Below are 20216 nucleotides of genomic sequence, written 5' to 3'. Positions count from 1 at the left end.
TTTTCAAGTCGACGAAAACGTGGTTCAGGGAGAATTACTGGAGGAGTGGAGGAAGAGAAGTATGATTTCCAGTTCCACCAATGCACGACAAAGAGATTAATCTTTCATCTCGATCGACACGTGGAATATCATCTTCAGAAGGAAAACTTTTCCTAAGAGGATAAGGAAGGTCATAGTTGTCAGAACTAGACATCTACAAGGGGAGAAATTCAAGTGAGTTGATTTAATCCTTAATATAACACCCAAATGAAATATTAAGTCTAGGACCCAACACAATAATTTACAATTTAGTAGAGGGATGCCGTAATCTAATTACAAATTATTTGAAGGTAGGTAAATGACGATTTACCAATTCCACCACGAAAATGAAATTTTAAACGAATTAGGTTATAGATGAAATTCCTAGATCTTTTGAGATTCATTGAACTTTTCAATGACATGTTTAATCTCGATTATGCCCTTCAAGTTTGTGACTGGGATACCGAGGATCACAAATAAGATGTGAATAACCATGCAAATTAGTTTGGTACTCTCGATGTCATTTATTACTTAATCAATGTGTCGGTTAACCACACACGCTCCATCGATCTATGATAATTTACAAGGTACCTATTTCCATCCTTCATTAGTCCATATTAGTGTGTCGGCTAACCACACACACTCCACTAACTGACCAATAAGGTGCAATATGCAATTTCATGGATTAGCATCATTTTCACATTTTCCTAAAGTAACTAAGATTGGGAATTTATGAAAAACATTTAGTTACTTTATAATAATCATTATACTTATTAATGAGGGAATTGATATCATATCCTACCCGTTCAGCTAACAACCCTCCACCAATCAATGAAGCGGTGGGTGAGAGTGGACACCCATTCAACCACCATTTTATAGGCAGTTTCCTCATACCCCCTTATAGGTCGGCTTCGTGAATGAGGCCTACTAACGGTAAGACTGACTCATCTTATACATATACATGTATGTATATATATATATATATATATATATATATATATATATATATATATATATATTAAGCTTTTAATATTATAATAGTGTAAGGGTTGTATTTTAAACTTTTAAAATACTTAGGTTTTAGAATTTAATATTTCAAAATTAAAACTTTTAATTAAATTTTATATTCCAAAACTTGAAGGCAAATTTTGAAACTTTTCAAAAACTTTCTAGATCAAATTTAAATTAATTAAATTAATCATATAATTTTATCTTTATCATAAATTTGACCTAATCCAATTTATTTAGTAAGAAAATTCAAATCAAATTTTACAAATAATTAATTTATCACATAATCCAATAATTATCTTAAAATTTGACAATTATCTTTCAATCAGATGAGGATATTCATTACCATATCAGAAAATTCAATTTTTATCAGTTAAAAAAACTTAAGGTAATTATCCTTATCTAATTTTGGCCTAAATTCGAAAAAATCTGCCAACAGGCGAGTCAACACGTCGTGTTCAATTATGGACACGTCGTGTTCGACCAACACGTCGTGTTCAACTATGAACACGTCATGTTCATCACGTAGAATCCAAAAACAATTTTCTTCCAGCTTTGAACAATGCATAATAGCATCAAATACAACAGAAAAACACCCTAAGCTCTGATACCACTGATGAGTTTTGAGCATTACAACATTCTTGTGGTGCACATGCAACCCTAATTGCTTTGGGTCTAAGTTTTTCTCAGATTATACATGAAGATTAAATTATCCAAAGCAAAACCCTAATCTAGCATACAATTTTCAAAATTTATAACTAAACATAGTTAGAAGAATAGATTTTCCTTGTTGATTGTAGATCTTGACCTTGAAGAGCTTAGTGCCTCAAATGTTGCGCCTCTAATGGAGTCACAAACACTAAGTAGCAATGGATGAATAAGAGAGAGAGAGAGAGAGAGATGAGGGAGGCTCTAAAAATCGGCTAGGGTTCTCTATAAAATCATCAGAGCCGATTTTAGGAGCCTTGGGGTTCCTTTCATAGTTGAGGTTGCTAGAGTTTTCAACTGGAAACCCTAATTCCCCTGCTTAGGCCTTAAGCAATCCACAGACACCCACATGATAGGCCTTGGACGAAAACTCTATGGGATCCCATAGATTTTCGTCCATCCCTTATCAATAGGGTCCATTAGCCCAAATTACAACTATTACTGATTTACATAATCAATCCCCATTATTTTAATCAGTCTCTTTTGATCACTAAATTAATTCCAAATTAATTTTTGATCAATACGAATTAAATAATATGATTTCTCAATTAATATATTATTCATATAATATATTAATAAATCATAAAATTACCTCTTTCTCCATAATTCATCCTATCAAATTGCTATGGTGAAGGCAGCCTAAAAAGACCATGCTACTATCGGGTCATGTACATACCAATTATAGTTATGGGCTTAGACACCTAATCCAACAGTGTCAAAATCTTATGGAGCCACGCCGTCATGTCTTTTGCAGGAAGGTGGCTCATGGCCATGCCATGTGGTGCCATCTCGTGGTGCCACATCATCGTGCGCGTCGTGCACTTTGTGCAATTCATGCACGCGATTTTCTGTATTTCAAAATGGCGTCAATTCTTCATGTGAGCTCGGTTTTTGACCTTCTATATATCGTCAGAAAGCTATCAACGAGATCTATAACTTTCCTTTAGGTCTAAACAACTAATTCTCATTCTATCAAAAATTTATATGTTTGATAGGCTTAGGTTGTTAGAAATCGTTGCAGAAAGTATAACTCCTATATACGGACTCCGTTCTCGATTGTATTTATATTTATGGGTTCATATTTACGAGATCTTCAATTCTTGTTTAGATTGTTTCGGCTAACAATCAACCAATTTGAATTTCGATTTCTGTGCCTATACTGCTTCGCTGAAACTTCGAAAAATCATAACTTCCTCTTGCAAAGTCATATTTGGACGTTCTTTTATGCATGATCTCAGTCTAACGACTACTACAACTTCCATTTAGACTACTTAATCTAAAAAGTTATTTATCAAAATCTCACTTTTTACGATACGCGGAGTCGTGCTGGTATAATCATGAACCTTCGAAGAAACATAACTTCTTTATACAAAGTTAGATTTCATCGTTCTTTATATGTATAGAATCCTTGTCACATATACTATAAATTTTGTTAAGATGATTTGTCCTAAATAATCGTCTACCAAAAAGTCATTTTTAACGCTTATTATCTATAAATTGACTAGCCCGAATTTGCGGGCATCAGATAGTCTGATCCTAATCACTAAGATTACATATAAGATATCTTGTCTATAAATACAAGCATATCTATAATTACAAGGTGTCTAACCGACTAATTTAAAAAAGTATCGGACTATTATACAAAAGGTCACGTTATCGTTGATACTATGTAGACGCTGGCAGTGACGTTGGGTTTGGTGTTGATGCTTGTGGACAGTGTGTGAATGATGTTTAACTCATCAGATCATAAGGTGTTATCTTAAAGTCTCCTCTTATCTAACGATGTCAAAACTAAATGTTTAAAGTATCGTCGGGAGAAAACTTGCATTCAGCTCCATGCAAGAGCTCCCCCTGAGAAAATGAATGCTTTTAAGATACTTTGAAAACTTCTGTCTGTAGCTCCCCCTGAGAAGGTATATGAATCTCCTCCTTTTTGGCATTAGTAGAATGTATGGAAGATGTAGAATCATCCTAGAATGAAGGTATCAACAAGACACAAGTAAAATGTCCTTTGTAGAAAACAATCTCCCCGTTTATCATCATTACTCAATGTGGGGAGCTCTCAGTAGAATCACTAACTTCTACAGTATTGTCCATAATGGTTACGATGTGTTTAATATTTTCCACATCGGATTCAATTTTACTAAGTTGTTTCCCAAGGGACTCTATTAAGTTAACCAAAACTTTAAGCAGAGAAAGCACTAATGCTTGAAAGTTTGAAGAGCTAGACACCCCCTAAAAAGTAGCAGTAGTTTGAAGAGTAGAGATCATAAGGACAACTTCGACAATTATTTGGTTTAAAATCTAGTGGTTTCCACAATGGTACATCACAAACGACTCTTCTTTTAGCCATCTTTACAGAATGGTATTAATTTTTATCATTTATATTTTTTATCCCTCATTTTTTAAGTTAAATTGTTGAAAATATTTATGTAATTTTACATATGAATTTAAGGAACTAGTTTTGATGATATTTGTTTAATGTCTGAACAGCTATACGAGGAAGCATTTTTCACACTTTTGTTCTTAAAGACTATACTTTCTATTGAGACGTAGGTATGTGAAGCAATTTTTACACTTATGTTCTTAAAAATTACCATTTTACCCGTAATTCCATGTGTCCACTATGTAGACCTGCCGCCTTATCTCCACAATCGGACACCCCATCTACTACCATAACAAGTCAGGTTTTTTGTTTTTTATATGATATGATGTTTGTTACAAATTTTAGATACTATTTGAGCAAAACGAATTCATTTAATTTGCTTTGCAGTCTGATAATCTGCGAAAGATTTCCTTGAAGATGTTTACTATGGAAACCAAATCACAAAATCCCACGCCACATGCTTTGCAGTCAAACTCTGGTGCTAATGGTGTAAATCCCTAGAAACCGAGTATTTCTATATAGGCTATAATATTAATTTTTTCCCTTTCTCCTTTCCGCTTTCACCCAGAGAAACAAGTTATTGAAAAGTGAAAGTCTTGGAGGCGTTTTTTCTTCGACTTAGAAGCCAAAAAGGGTTGGACAATAATAGATTCTACAAGAATCAGATGTACTTAAACATTTATTATTATTATTCTTATTGTTATTATATAATTTGATATTTTTATCTTGAATATTTAGTAAAGTTGGTTACTTTATTGAATTTGTATTATCTTATAGACGATCTTAATAACCATTTGGTGCAAACATAAACTATTTTCAATGGAAAATATGAGAATGCCCTCATGTTTGTCCTTGTATTTTCCCTTGACTAGATGAAAGAAGCATATGCTTCCTTTGGTGGCAAGGTGCAGAAAAAATGCATATGTCTCCACTGCCATTGTGACAATGCATAAATGTTGGGTGTAATTCTTCATAAAAGCGAAGGAATCTAATTTCTGCTTTTACTTTTAACCGTTATAGGAAAAATACTTTACTACTTATAATAGCAACAAACACACGTTTTTCTATTAACAATACTATTATATGATCCAACTATTATTTTCTACTTGAATATATGTGTGACTCTGTCTCATTTCCTGTTCCTTGTTTGGTTGTGGGCTTGAGGCAGAACCACACAATCGATTGTTTGTCCGATCTGGATTGTATATAATTTGTATACACTAACTACTCGCAGGAGGAACTAGTAAGAATCATTTGTTTTTACTTAACATTCATTACATAAGAAAATATAAGGTTTTCTGGAGAAATACAACGCACTTTTCGAAAGAACACAGAAGAGTTTTCTAAAACAAAACGCTTATGAACTCACCAGCTTAATGTCGATACTCTTTCAAAACCTACTTGTATTCCCAGGACATTAGTAGACAGGTACACGCGCCGGGTTCAAGAAGATGGAGCATAGTAGCTTCGAGTCTTTACTTGTTATTTACTTTTGGAGTCAGTTGTTTATTTTTCGAAAACAATGTAAACATTATACTATTAATACGATGGTTGTTGTTGCTTGGATTACTATTATTAAATTGTTGTGATACTATACATGGCGTCATCCGCCTCCGAACGTTTCCGTCGTCCGGGTTTGGGGGTGTGACATGTAGTAATCCACAAACTATACATATTATAGTTTATATGTATGTTCTGTAATGAGTTGAAAACCTTTGAAATTTAACAGTGTATATAAAGTGGTAATGAAAGATTTGAGAAAAATACTCTTTATCTCGACATGTTACAAAAGGGTTAACAATAAAGAGAAATATATTTTATATTCATATATATATATATATATATATATATATATATATATATATATATATATATATATATATATATATTTATGGCATATATAATTAAGAGTGAAAAGACAGTTGAATAAGTAATTCTACTCTACACCCACAACCAGACAAGGAACATGATTTAAAGCAGAGTTGCCAATTCTAAGTCTATTAAATCTTGATTATACATATAAATATATATAAATATATATTTTGATAAACATAGTTAAACCAGTTTGAAGCAGTTGCAAATGGTTTGAAACGTTTGAAATCGTTTGTATGTTAACACAAGATTCCTTGTGTTTTACTTGTATTCCCCCCTAAAAACATTGAAAAATAGGGGTATGAACTCACCTCGGATGAGTTTTCGCATTGGGATACGAAGTGATATTGAATGATACTCGGGTTAGAACACACATGAATAATCGTATCCTAAAAATATTTAAACACGTAATTGTATTTAAATTAGTGAAATAATAATTTAAAGTGTTAGACAACACTAAATTATGTAAGAATTACTTATAAAAAGCCTTAGGAACTATTTGAAGGTGTTCTTGGGTGAAATATGAATATTTAAAGATGTGCTTGGTGTTCTTGAGGGAAACTTGAAGATATGAAGGATATTATGAATGTTCTTGAGGGACTTATGAAGATTTGAAGGATTTCGGTTGAAGATATGAAGATTGGATGATGATCTGGGCAATATCTCTTAAAGATATGAATGTTTTTGAATGAGTTTTGAGAGCAAATTTGAGGAGTTTTCGGTTTGGGAAATGAGAAATGAAGTGTGTTTGCGGTTAAACATATATACTTAATGGGCCTCAAACATGTGATTTCGGTCCTACATGGTCGAAATCCCCTTGATTTCGGTCCTATGGTGGGACACAATTGAGTTTTCGGTCAAGCTTTATTCAAGAAAAGGGGTTTTCAGTCTAGGCTTGTCTATGGAAGGGTTTTCGGTTTTGGCATTTCAAAAAGCAAGTGATTTCGGTTCTTGGTTCCATAATGCATGTGATTTCAGTTTTGGCAAGGGATTAGATTCCCTTAACCGAAATCTATATATATATATATATATATATATATATATATATATATATATATATATATATATATATATATATATATATATATATATATATAAAGCTAAGTGTTATACCTTTGTTTGCATAAGTGTAAGCTTTATTGACTTTTATTGACCCGAAATAACCGGTTGTTACATCAAAGCTCAAAACGCCGTTAGTAACCATACCCTTCTGAGTGATTTTTCCTCCCTCTTCTCCCACAAAGGAAACATACCCTCCATTAAAGTTCTAAATGTCATGCAGTTGAGAGATGTCTCATGTCATGTGCCTGGAACAACTACTATCAACATACCAAGGTCTGATGATATTCCTCCATAGTTGTTCCTGCACGATGTGCAAAATTAGTTAGATTTGGGAACCCAATCCATAGAGATACTGGGTTGACCATTTCCATCTACACATGAAACTTCTTGCCATACCATATCCTTTGAATCAAATAATGTACATGACGAATTTTAAGGACAGTGAGGAGATTGGGCCGCAGGACTTTTGGGCACCCATCTGTAATCACGTTTAAGAGTTTTATTATTGACACAGACGGGGGCTTTGACATTTGATTTTGAAGAATTCTTGTCTTTTGTGTTTGATCTTCTAGTTATCCATCTATGATTAGATGATGACCCATAAGATGACTTTGGTGACACCGATCTTGGTTTGACCAATTTCGGTTTCGCTAAATTATCTCTTGAATTTTGTTTCAAAATCTTTTTGTCCTTATTTTCTTTGATAGCCTGATTTTTGTCCTTGTTTGCATTCTAATCACCGTCACTGGAATGTGACCTTGAGGAATTTCTTTTGAAAGATCTTCCTCGCGATACGTTCTGCCTACCTTATGCATAGTAGGGAACATATGCACGATTTGGGCAGTTTCTGGCAATGTGTCCAGGTGTTCCACAATGGAAACATGTTTGTTTCTTAACATAAAAGTTGTTACCGCTTGTCCCTGGTTGCATGTCCAGATTATGTCCACAAGCACACTTACAGTTAGCAGTCTGTTTGGCATGTTTTTGTGGCTTATATTTACTAACAGCAGGTCCATTAATATTGGAATTCATAACCACATCATCACAAATATTAGAAACTAAAGACGTATCAATTTTCAAAGAGACATTGTTTGAACAATCAATAGAATAAACGAAAATAGCAGTATCAGTTTTCAAAATATTATTTTTCAAAGCAGTGTCATTTTTCAAAACAGAATGACTTTCTCCATCCTCTTTCCTGTCTTGCACTAGGGGTTCATCTGCATATGAGGTGGAAATATTAGTAGCGTTCACCCTATCATTATTTACTAGCTTAACTACAGTAGGTTTGTCATACTGTAGGTGTGCTTCCCTTGCCTTTTATTCCTCAGTCATAAGAGTAAAAGTGTAGTTATCACTGAATGGAGGAGGAACAATATCATAACCAAGACCTACATTCTTTTTACCTTGCCATCTAAGTTGCTTTTCAATCATTGTCTCAACTTTCTTACTTGACACATCAAATTTTTTAAAATTAAAATCTGCATTTTAAAACATAATTTTCAATGTGTTAAGCTCGGCAGTTAGACTGACAATCTTTTCTTGAGCATAATCATAGTGTTCACATTTAGTGTTGTATTCTTCCTTAATTCTTTTTAGATCTTTGGTTTGGGCCTCTAGTTTTTATTTTAAGGTTTTTTGGGCCTTTCTGAGAGTATATCTTTCATATTTAAGGTCCTCAATTTCCCTAATTAATAAATCATGTTGATCGCGATAACGTTTAATTGTATCACTACAGGCTTGAGTACAGAAATTTTCACTAACCTCTTTTGTGTTAGGTGTGGTAGAGACCATGAAGGCGAATTGCAGCTCCATCATCTCTTCTTCAGCTTCCTCCACCTCTGAACTCTCACTGATATCTGCTACATTTGTTGTTTCATGTCATGTCAGATTCAACGCCTGCATTTGATCCTCCCAATCGAATCTTTGTGCCACCATAGCCAGGTTAGCTGTTTCATTGTTGGTTGCAGCTCCTCTTTTGTTCCCTGCAGGCACCAACGTCCTATCGTGATTGTTCCTGGTATCTGACTTGGTGCATTTACGAGCAAAATGACCTAGCTCGTGACAATCGTAGCACCAGAGCTTGCTCTTGTTGAACCCCACCTGCTTATCATCCATGTCACATACCTTGATTATAGCCATCACTTCTGCAAGGGAAAGATTTCTCAAATCTCTAGTCTTCTTGATCACTGGCACATTCATGTCCCAGCTACGTGGAAGAGAATTCAGCATCTTCTTATTAATCTCTATGCGTGGTAGGTCGATCCCAGCCGTACTTATCTTTGTAGTGAGAGTAACAAATCTTTGCAACTGAACTTCAAGAGACTACCCTAGAACATGATTAAACATGTTGAACCTCTGTCGAAGTAGGTCTTGTCTGCTCTGCCTCATGTCCTCATTTCCCTCATAAACCTCAATCAAAGCCTCCCATAAATCCTTTATAGACGTATATTGCCTAAAGCCTTGGGCAATTTCAAGAGATAAGGCCATGGTAAGAGTGGCAAGAGCTCTGTCATGTTCTTCAATCTTTTCAAAGTCCTCATCCGTGTAGTTCTCTATCCTTTTATCAACAGCGGTTTTAGCTTCATCATCCAAAGTTTTTGTCATCCTGACTAGACCTCTGAGAATGCTCCTCCATATCTTGGTATCTTTCATTTTAATGTACTTCTCAATTCTGAATTTCCATTCCGGAAACCCATTAGCAGACAAAAGACGAGGAATTCGAGTGGCAATTCCCATAACAGAATCCAAGTCCTGATGCACTGAACCGTTGTACTAAGATTTCATTTTAATTAACAAAAACCGAGAACACCCAAAAATAAAAAAATTGACCAAAAACAAGGAAAGTCAACATGTGAGTTGACCGAAAACTCCAAAAAGGGTTGACCGAGAACAATGAAAATGTTGACCGAGAACTGTTGATTTCGGTCAAGGACGAAAGCCGAAAAACGCTTATTTCTTGTACAACTTTCGGTCAAAACGTTGACCGGAAACCTTCAACTTTGACCAAGACCCACCGAAAACCCTTAAGATTTTAGAACCGAAAACCTTACTTTCTTATCAGGAAGTCACCGAAAGCCCTTAAATTTTGTGATTTTAATTTATAAGGATCCAAATTAACCCCGAATATTCAGATGAAGATCCACGAAGAACACGATGAATACAAAGAAACCCAAGAACAGTTAATCGATGAACAATAAAAATTTTATCAATTTAAATCGAAACTTATCAATTTTCGATTAAACCAATGATCTCAAAACAACTAAAAATGAGTCCCCAAGGTCCTTGAACCGATTGATACCTATTCAATTCTCTGATACCAATTGTAAGTCCCAAAATACTTAGATCAATACTATATCAAAGAATGCAGAATATAAATCAGACAGTGATTCAAGAACACACAAATAACTCCCAATGCACATGATTTATTAGTTGAAATCGTCTCGTACACCAAGAACTTCTTAACAGCCGAAAACAATAATGATCAACAACTGGAACTCCTAAACGGATGAAACGGTATTTATACAAACCTAGTACAAAGCCTTAACAGGCCCAAGCCCAAGCTGACCAAAATCACTATGTGATTTCGGTCCCCATAACCCAAAACACCATAAGCCCACCAACAATAAACATAACTAAGCCCAAGTACAATAATAAACTAGAAGCCCAACAAAAACCATTTAAATATGACACAATAGTTAATATGTTTCATACGTTCAAGGAGGACCAAATTCTTTTTCTACAGACTCCTTTCTCTCAAGAAGAAATAAAAAGGGCGGTTTGGGATTATAGTTTAGATAGGGCTCCGGGGTCGGATGGTTTTTCTTTTGGTTTCTTGTAAAGATATCGGGATCTTATTTCTGGTGATTTGATGGCTTTTATTCAACATTTTCACGATCATTGCTCGATTCCTAAAGGGTGCAACGCTTCTTTTTTTACAGTTATCCCTAAAGTTCGAGACCCAAAGACTATTAGAGATTTTAGATCTATTAGTCTAATAGATTGTCAATATAAAATTATTGGTAAATAATTAGCTAATAGTTTGGCGGAGTTTATTGGTTCTATTGTTAGTTTGGAGCAGTCTGCCTTTGTTAAAAGTAGACAAATTTTGGATGGCCATTTTCTTCTCAATGAGGTTGCTGCTTGGAGTAGGTCTTCGAAACATCCACTTATGATTTTTAAAGTGGATTTTGAGAAGACTTTTGCTTCAGTCTCGTGGGAGTACCTCTTGGAGATTATGCAGATTATGGGCTTTGGTAAGTTGTGGTGTGATTGGATTATGGAGCTTATCAGATCAGGTAGGGCTTCTGTTCTAGTTAATGGGTCCCCTTCTAATGAATTCCAAATCCAACGAGGCTTGAGGCAATGAGATCCTTTGTCTCCTTTTTTGTTTATTCTGGTGATGGAGGGGCTCCATGTAGCTTTACTTAAAGCTCATATCCCGAACGTGTTTTGAGGTATTTCTATCAATGGGATTGATATCTCACACTTGTTTTATGTTGTTGATGTTGTCTTGATGTCTAAATGGGACCTTGAAAATGTTTCCAATATCATTCGTATCATGCGGTGTTTTCATTTAGCTTCGGTTCTCAAAATCAATTTGCAAAAAATCAAGTTCATTGGAGTGGGGGTTCCTTTTGCTCAGGTAGAGGTGGCAACTCGTAAGGTGCATGTGCTCCAGATTCTTGTCCTTTTATTCATCTTGGAGTCCTTATTAGTCAGAATATGTCTCAAATTTCTGCTTGGTCCTCTATTGTTGATCGTTTTCGTGCAAAACTTTCGAGTTGGAAAGCGAAATGTCTCTTGTCTGGTGGTCGCCTATCTTTGATCAAGTCAATTCTTGGAAGTCTCAACAGTTATTTGATGTCTATCTTCATGGTTCCGATCTCTGTTGTTACCACTTAGGAGTCTCTTCGGGCCAGGTTTTTTTGGGGTGTTGATTTGGATGAGAGATGCATGCATTGGGTTCGCTAGGATAGAGTTGTAGCTCACAAAAAAAGAATGGGGGCTTGGTATTGGCGGTTTGTTTTCCTTCAACCGGGCTTTACTTTTTAGATGGCACTGGAGATTCTTTCATAACCCATATTTGATCTGGGTTAAAGTCGTCAAAGCTCTTTACGGGTATGATGGTGGTTGTAGCTCTCTTTCCTCGAGGAGAGGGTTGATAAGTCCTTGGAATGGTATTATTCGGATATTGGTCCAGCTAAAAAATTGTGGTCTAGATCTCTAGTCTTTTTGCCCTTTTAGGATTGGTGATGGGAACGTGACTTCTTTTTGGCATGATGTATGGAAGGGAGATGCTCCCTTGACTGTTTCATTTTATATGTTTTTTGCTCTTGATCCTCATAGATCTCTTTCGGTTCCTGATAGAGTGTTACTTGGATGGGACTCTGATTTTCTCAGACGGACTCCTAGAGGGGGCATTAAGCATACTCAATGGGTTGCTTTTAATTCCTTGATGCAGGATGTTCATCTTCATTCGATTCAGAACCATTTGGGGTGTACATTTGATGTTTCCGATTCCTTTTCTATTTCTTCAGCCAAAGTTTTTTTAGATAGTCATATGTTGTATATTGGCGGTTGTGAAACTCGATGGAATAATTGGGTTCTAATCAAGGTGAATATTTTCATCTGGAATTGTAGTTACGAAGTATTCCGACTAGAGAGAATCTTTCTCTCTGTGGGATTACTATGGATTCGATTTTATGCCTTGTTTGTTCTAATACCGTTGAGTCTATTGATCACCTTTTTGCCACTTGTAGCCAACTACTAGAGATATGGACCTGTGTTGCTATTTGGTGGGGCCTCCAAATTCCTCAACTTTGCTCTATTGATCATCTCCTTTCGTGGTCGGATTCTATTTCCTTAAAAAGTGGGCAACGCCAAGCCTTTGATGCAGTCATTTTGACTACGTTATGGTGTTTATGGAATTTTTTTGTAATTCTATCATTTTTGGAACGACTCAATCTAGGAAATCTTTTATTTTAGATGAGGTGATAGGTAGAACTTTTTTTGGATTTCCAATAGGTTTAGAAAAACTATAATTGGTTGGACCTCCTGGTTACATAACCCTCTTTTAGCTTGTAATTTGTTGTGATGACTTCATTTCTCTAACTTCTTACTAGTTTTCTAATAAAAGTTTTGTCGTTCAAAAAAAAGTGTTTATATCTTAATTTTAAGAAATATTTGTTTTTATAAAATTTTCGAAATTTTTTTAATCCAAATTCAATAAAACAAACGATGTAGTTATTTGTAATACTATTTTATTGAGTTTGTAGAAAAAAATCAAAAACATTATTGATAAGGATACAAACCTTTTTTTTTAAATAACTCTAACATTTTATAACAAATAAGACGTAAAAAGTTTTGGTTTCCAAATGAAAAATCATTTTAAAGATTTTATATATATATATATATATATATATATATATATATATATATATATATATATAATGAATTTTTTGAAAAGAAATTTTTAAAAAAATAAGGTTGATTAGATATAAAACTTTATTTTAAAAGATTCTATTTTTTTTATAAAAATATTAAACATAATATAATCCTAATTAAGGCGATTCAAAATATTTATGATTAAAAAAATTATTGATTCAATATGTTTATGAACCTTAATTTGTTATTATCTAAAATATTTTGAATCAAATATTTTATGATCCTTAATTATTATATTATTTATGTTTCAAAATTAAATAATTCAAAAAATATAATAATTCAAATGTTGTATTGAACAAAAAACATTATTTAATTCAATTTATTATCATCCAGAATGATATGATTAAAAGTTATATGACTCAAAATATTATGGTTCAAAATGATATTATTTAAAATTTTATGATTTGAAATGGTATTATTCAAATTTTATGATTTGAAATGATATTATCAAAAAATAATATGATGTTTAATATAGAAAAATTAAAATGTATATAAAAAAACATACAAGAAACTTGAAAGAGGTATTAAAAATATTAAAAAATCAAAAAACAAAAACAAAAAATAAAAAAAAAACGGAAAAAATATAATAACTGAAAAATCAAGTATATGTTACTCTAAAAAAGTTTTTTTTAATATTTTATTTTAAAAAAATAAATAAAAAATTAAAAAATTAAAATATAGAAAAATTAAAGTGTATATATATATATATATATATATATATATATATATATATATATATATATATATATATATATATAGGTCTGCCAATCGTGTCGTGTTCGGGTTGGCGTGTCGCGGGTTGGGGGGTCAAAATATGCCAACCCAAACACAACCCATTTAAATATACAGGTCACGGGTTGGCGGGTCACGGGTTGGAACATAAACCTATATATGACCCGCCAACCCATTTATTTATACGGATTCACAGGTTGGCAGGTTTGTGGGTCAGATTTGGGTTCGTGGGTCAGATTCCATAAATACAATTGACAATTAAAATGAATAAATTCTTGATGGTTGATGCAAACATATCCGAATTTTAGACACTTAAGTCTTAAACATCCAAGTGAAAATTAAAAACATTCATAGAAACATGTTCAAACTAAACTTTAATACAAACATAGATAATTGAAGTGCTAAAGTAATAGCCACAATTCCTATTTTTTTGTTCCAAAAAACAAAGTCAATTCTCCAACACCATTTCGATACCTGATTTCGATCACAGAGTAACGGAGGGGAGAGTGGGACTGTGGAAGATTGGGAGACTGGAGGTCTGGAAGAGGGAGATACGCTCATAAGCGATTTGATTTTGAGATTATTATTTAGGGTAAATGGGCAAAATGGTTATAGACTTAGCCTTACGGGTTACGACTTACGACCTTAGGCCATCCACCACGAGTCAAAATGTCAAAACAGTCAAATGGTCTATGAATTAATGGTATATATTATATAATACTTATTAAATATTAATACTTGATACATAAATATATTTAAAAATAAAATAATTTTTTTTATTAAAAATATAAACGGGTTGGCGGTTCAACCCGTTTATTTTTTGAGAAACCCATATATGACCCGTTTAATAAACGGGTTGGCGGGTTGGCAGGTTGAAAAACTCAACCTAAACCCATTTATTTCGTGTCGTGTCGTGGGTCGTATTGCGGGTCGTGTCGAGAATTGCGAGCCATATATATATATATATATATATATATATATATATATATATATATATATATATATATATATATATATATATATATATATATATATATATATATATATAGGGTGACGTTCAATAGAAAACCATAATTAACCAAGGAACCAATCGTGAGCATCGGAAATCATAACGATCAACGGCCAAGGAAATAGATGTACACTTTTACATTGGACGCACACACACCGGATTATACCAAAAAATCCACCCTTTACAAAAAAACTCACCACTTTTTTTCGTTTAAAATTTTTTTTAGGCCATGTTTTTTATCAAAAAAAAAAACCGAATATACCGTTGTTCACGATTTTTCGTCCTTTTTCCATAGAGATCCATGATAATATATAAAAAACGAACTTTTTTTTCGAAAAAAACCCACTTCATTTTCTTTAATGAAAAAAGTTAAGGTCTATTTTTTATAGAAAAAAATTAATAAATATATCAAAATTCATATTTTTGTACTTTTTAAACATAGATTCATATTCATGTTAAAAATAAAAATAAAATAAAAATAAAAAAAACGATATTTCAGTTCAGATTCACATTGTGAACTTGTTCAGATTCATATTGTAAACCTGTTCAGATTCACATTGTGAACCTGATTCACAGTGTGTATAATAATAAATCAGATTCACAATGTGAATCTGAACTGATCGGAGCTTTTTCACATTGTGAATGTTAAAATTTGAAATATTTACAGTTTAGATTCACAATGTGAATCTACACTGATCGAGTTTTTTTTTTTTTTTTTTTTTTTTTGTAAACCTTCTCATATTCACAGTGTGCATAATAGTCTTTCAGATTCACAATGTGAATCTGAACTGTTCGAGATTTTTCATATTGTGAATGTTAAAAATTGAAATATTTACAGTTTAGATTCACAGTGTGAATCTACACTGTTCGAAGTTTTTTTTTTAATCGGTATTGATGTTTATTAATAGAGTACAAAAAATTAATATCATGGATCTCTATGGACAGAGGACGAAAAATCGTGAACAACGGTATATTCATATTTTTTTTCGATAAAAACCTTGGCCTAAAATAAATTTTAAATGAAAAAAGGGAAGTGAGTTTTGTTATAATCCGGTACATGTGCGTCCATTATAAAAATTTACAACCCTTCCTTTTGCCGTTGATCGCTTTAAATTCCGACGCTTTGGATTGTTCCTTGGTTCCTTGAATAATAATGATTCTCTATTAAACTTTTTCATATATATATATATATATATATATATATATATATATATATATATATATATATATATATATATATATATATATATATGTTATTTTAACTTTTTTTTTAAATATTTTAAAAAGAAATAGAAATAAATAAAAATAAAAAACAAACCAAATGCATATTCGTATTTAATATAGCCATAAGTGGGCTCCATTCTCTTCTTTCCATAAAGAAGATTACGACGTTGTCGGATAATTATCACGCTCCACTAGTTTCATCTATGGTGGAAACCAGCTATTGCTAGTTTTAATTCATCTTCTGCTCCTAAAAATTATAAAACTTAGTTTCATCTTTCATCATGTCCGCTGCTACAGGCCATGACACGGAATCTCAACCTTCTACCTCTTCCTCTGTAAAAATGGCACAACCATGCCGTCAGTTCGAATTTGCTGAGATTCTCTTAGCAACCAATAACTTTGACGAATCATTAGTAATTGGGCGTGGGGGGTTTGGAAAAGTTTACAAGGGTAACATTATTAACGGATCAAATGTTTCGGTTGCTGCTATTAAACGTTTGGATCCCATGTCTAGTCAAGGGGCATCAGAGTTCTGGGCGGAGATCGAGATGCTATCCAGTTTCCAGCACCCTCACCTTGTATCTTTGCTGGGTTATTGTAATTATAAAAAAGAGATGATACTCATCTACGAATATCTTCCCAATGGAACACTCGAACACCACCTATACAAACTTGGTACCCCTCTTTTATGGCTTTTGCGACTCAAGATCTGCATAGGTGCTGCTCGTGGGTTACACTACCTACATACTGGTACAGGGATTAATGTCGGGGTTATACATCGCGATGTCAAGAGTTCGAATATTCTGTTAGATGAAAGCTGGGAGGCGAAAATATCAGACTTTGGGTTATCTAAAATAGGTCCAACGAATCAGCCATTGACATATGTCGACACACGTGTTAAAGGCACTTTCGGGTATCTAGATCCTGATTATTCCTTTACTGGAAGGTTGACAAGGAAATCTGATGTCTATGCTTTTGGGGTGGTATTGTTAGAAGTTCTTTGTCGGAGACCTGCACTGGATTTGAGTCTTGATGAAGAGCAACATAATTTAGCAAGATGGGCTCAAGAATCTATCAAGGAAGGCAATCTAAAACATATAATTGATTCTGGTATAAGGGATCAAATCTCCCCGAAAAGTTTGAAAGAGTTTGTTCGAATTGCTGGGAGATGTTTGCACAACAAGCAAAAGGAGCGTCCTACAATGGCTGAGGTTTTGTTCAGTCTTGAGTCTCTAATGACCATACAACAGAAAATGAATAGTCCGTTGCAACCTTCACACAGAACAATACTTGGTAGAATGGTTGACAAGTTGACCTTCACCTCCAACATAGAGAACTCTGGTATTTTTACCTCCTATTGAGTTGTGTGTACAAATTCTTTAAATTACTTCCCATCTATCTTTCCATATATTGAAACTATCTTTCCATATATTGAAACATTAATGAAAATATAAAAAGACCATCTCCCAATATGAGAAAACAAAAGATTCCTTACGCCTTAAAGCATATTGATGTTGATTTTTCTAAGGATGTAATTGTTTGTAGGTAAAGAAAGATTGCTGAATAATTGTTTATGGCTTTCATATCTGATATTTGTCCCGAGTTTTTGAGGATAAAACTATTTAGTTAGAGTGTTTGAAAAAAATATTAAGCAACAACATCATACTTTTTAGTTTCTCTCCATGTAAATTAACCGAAACAAAAAGCTTATTAAAATATTTGACAAACGGATATTTTAAGTTTGCATGATCAGTGATATGTCGTCAACCTGACAAACAATATCTTTTTAATTACTTCACAATCCCACCTTTTAACGTCTTGCTCTCGCTAAACTACAAACACAGTATCAGTGAGAAGCATTCACCATGGTACAGTATAGTGGATGTCATCCATGTTTTACAACGATCTGTAGAATGAAAACAAATTGATTTTTCAAGACCTTATTCTGAACAACTTCGCTCAAAAACTTGTATCCTTGGTTTAATTGTATTCCTCTCAAGCTTGATAAATTTATAATTCCCAAAGTTTTGAGTATCCATGTGTTCTTGTAGTCTGGACCATGGTATTGTTCTTCAATTAAGAGAGCATCAGTATCTTCAAGACAGCATTAACTAAAGCTGTGATTCATACAATCACTTAGGTCGGGGTTGGTCTTGAGTCTGTACTCACCTTATATGAAAAATGAATTGTTTGTTGCTATCTGCAGGCAAAAGAATATTTGGTAGAACGGCTGTCTCTGTCACAGAGCGCTCATACCCATGCCGTAAGTTCAAATTTCCTGAGATTCTCTTAGCAACCAATAACTTTGACGAATCATTAGTAATTGAGCATCGAGGGTCTAGAAAAGTTTACAAAGGTCTTATTGTCAGTGAACCAAGTCTTGTCGTTGCTTCCATTAAGCGGTTGGATTCCATGTCAAGTCAAGGGGCATCAGAGTTTTGGGCGGAAGTTGAACTGCTTTCCAGGTTGCGTCACAGTCATCTTGTGTCTTTGTTTGGTTATTGTAATCATGAAAATGAAATGATTCTTGTATATGAATATATGCCCAATGGAACACTCGAAGATCACCTCCATAAATTTGGTACCCATCTTTCATGGCTTCAACGTCTCAAGATCTGCATAGGTGCAGCTCGTGGGTTAGACTATCTTCACACTGGTACAGGGATTGATTTTGGGGTTATACATCGTGATGTCAAGAGCTCCAATATTTTGCTACATGAAAGTTGGGCAGCTAAAATTTCAGATTTTGGCTTGTGCAAAATAGTTGCAACGAATCAGCCATCAACTAATGATGATTTTACTTATGTCAGCACATCTGTTACAGGCACTTTGGGGTATATAGATCCAGAGTATGTCATGAGTGGTAGGCTGACAAGGAAGTCTGATGTTTATTCTTTTGGTGTGGTATTGTTGGAAGTGCTCTGTCGGAGGCCTGGCATTATTAGAGATCATGACTCAAAGATAAGTACTTTAGTACGATTGGCTCGGGACTTTATCGAACAGGATAGTCTAAATCAGATAATTGATTTAGGTATAAGGGATCAAATATCCCCAAATTGTTTGAAGAAGTTTGTTCAAATTGTTGAGGGATGTTTGCATTTCGAATCAAAGAAGCGTCCAACGATGGCTGATGTTGTATTGGATCTTGAGTCTGTATTGACTATACAAGAGGAAACAAATAGTTTATTGCAGCCGCATGCAGAACAATGATTTGTGGAATACTGGAATGGTTGATAACAAAAGAGCTGACCCTCAAAGAAAAGATAAGAATGCCATACTCAGGTATTTCAAGCTATCCTATTGAATTGCTTGTATCCATCTCTGCATATATCAGCAGAACGTTAATGAAAACATAAGAATGGCATCTCCATTGTCATAAAACTGGAGTACTTATGCATTAAAGATAATTTATGTTGAGTTGTCTACGGATGTGATAGAATGTAGTTTAAGAATGTTTGTTGAATAATTATTTATGGCTTTCAAAACTGTCCCTGGATTCTACAACAAAAGTTTATAGAGGATAATTATTAGAACAAATGTGAAAAAGGTTTAGCAATAACTTCATACCATTTACCTTCTTCCAATGAGATCCTACTCAAAAAGGTTATTTTGTCTCACATGACGGACATTGTATCTCTTTCTCTTAACCCAAATTAAAAATATCTATTATCATCAATGTTGTGTCCACTGTCACTTTTCTTGCGAATTCAGATGCCACCGAATGGCCTCGTAATATCTTCAAACTAATTA

At 33.8% G+C, this 20216-nt stretch overlaps 1 protein-coding gene across 1 annotated transcript; it reads left to right on the top strand.

The window, feature by feature from the left end:
- Window positions 1-16663: 16663 nt before the first annotated feature.
- On the top strand, window positions 16664-19952 carry LOC145124697 (putative serine/threonine-protein kinase PBL10). The gene is made up of 2 exons (XM_079060139.1): window positions 16664-17807; window positions 18673-19952. Exons 1-2 carry the CDS (start codon window positions 16748-16750, stop codon window positions 19674-19676), a joined length of 2064 nt encoding a protein of 687 aa, XP_078916265.1. The 5' UTR covers window positions 16664-16747; the 3' UTR covers window positions 19677-19952.
- Window positions 19953-20216: the final 264 nt, after the last annotated feature.

This window comes from Lactuca virosa, chromosome 7, assembly GCF_052849685.1.
Source record: "Lactuca virosa cultivar CGN04683 chromosome 7, Lactuca_virosa_CGN04683_v6, whole genome shotgun sequence".
Lineage (NCBI taxonomy): Eukaryota > Viridiplantae > Streptophyta > Magnoliopsida > Asterales > Asteraceae > Lactuca > Lactuca virosa.
Note: the sequence above shows the minus strand (reverse complement) of the source record. Positions and strands in the feature narration are given on the sequence as shown.

Excerpts from the sequence above, each read along its gene's own strand:
- LOC145124697 (XM_079060139.1), top strand. The coding sequence starts at position 16,748 with ATGTCCGCTGCTACAGGCCATGACACGGAATCTCAACCTTCTACCTCT. Across the intron at positions 17,808-18,672 it reads CTCCAACATAGAGAACTCTG|GCAAAAGAATATTTGGTAGA; the intron begins GTATTTTTACCT and ends TGCTATCTGCAG.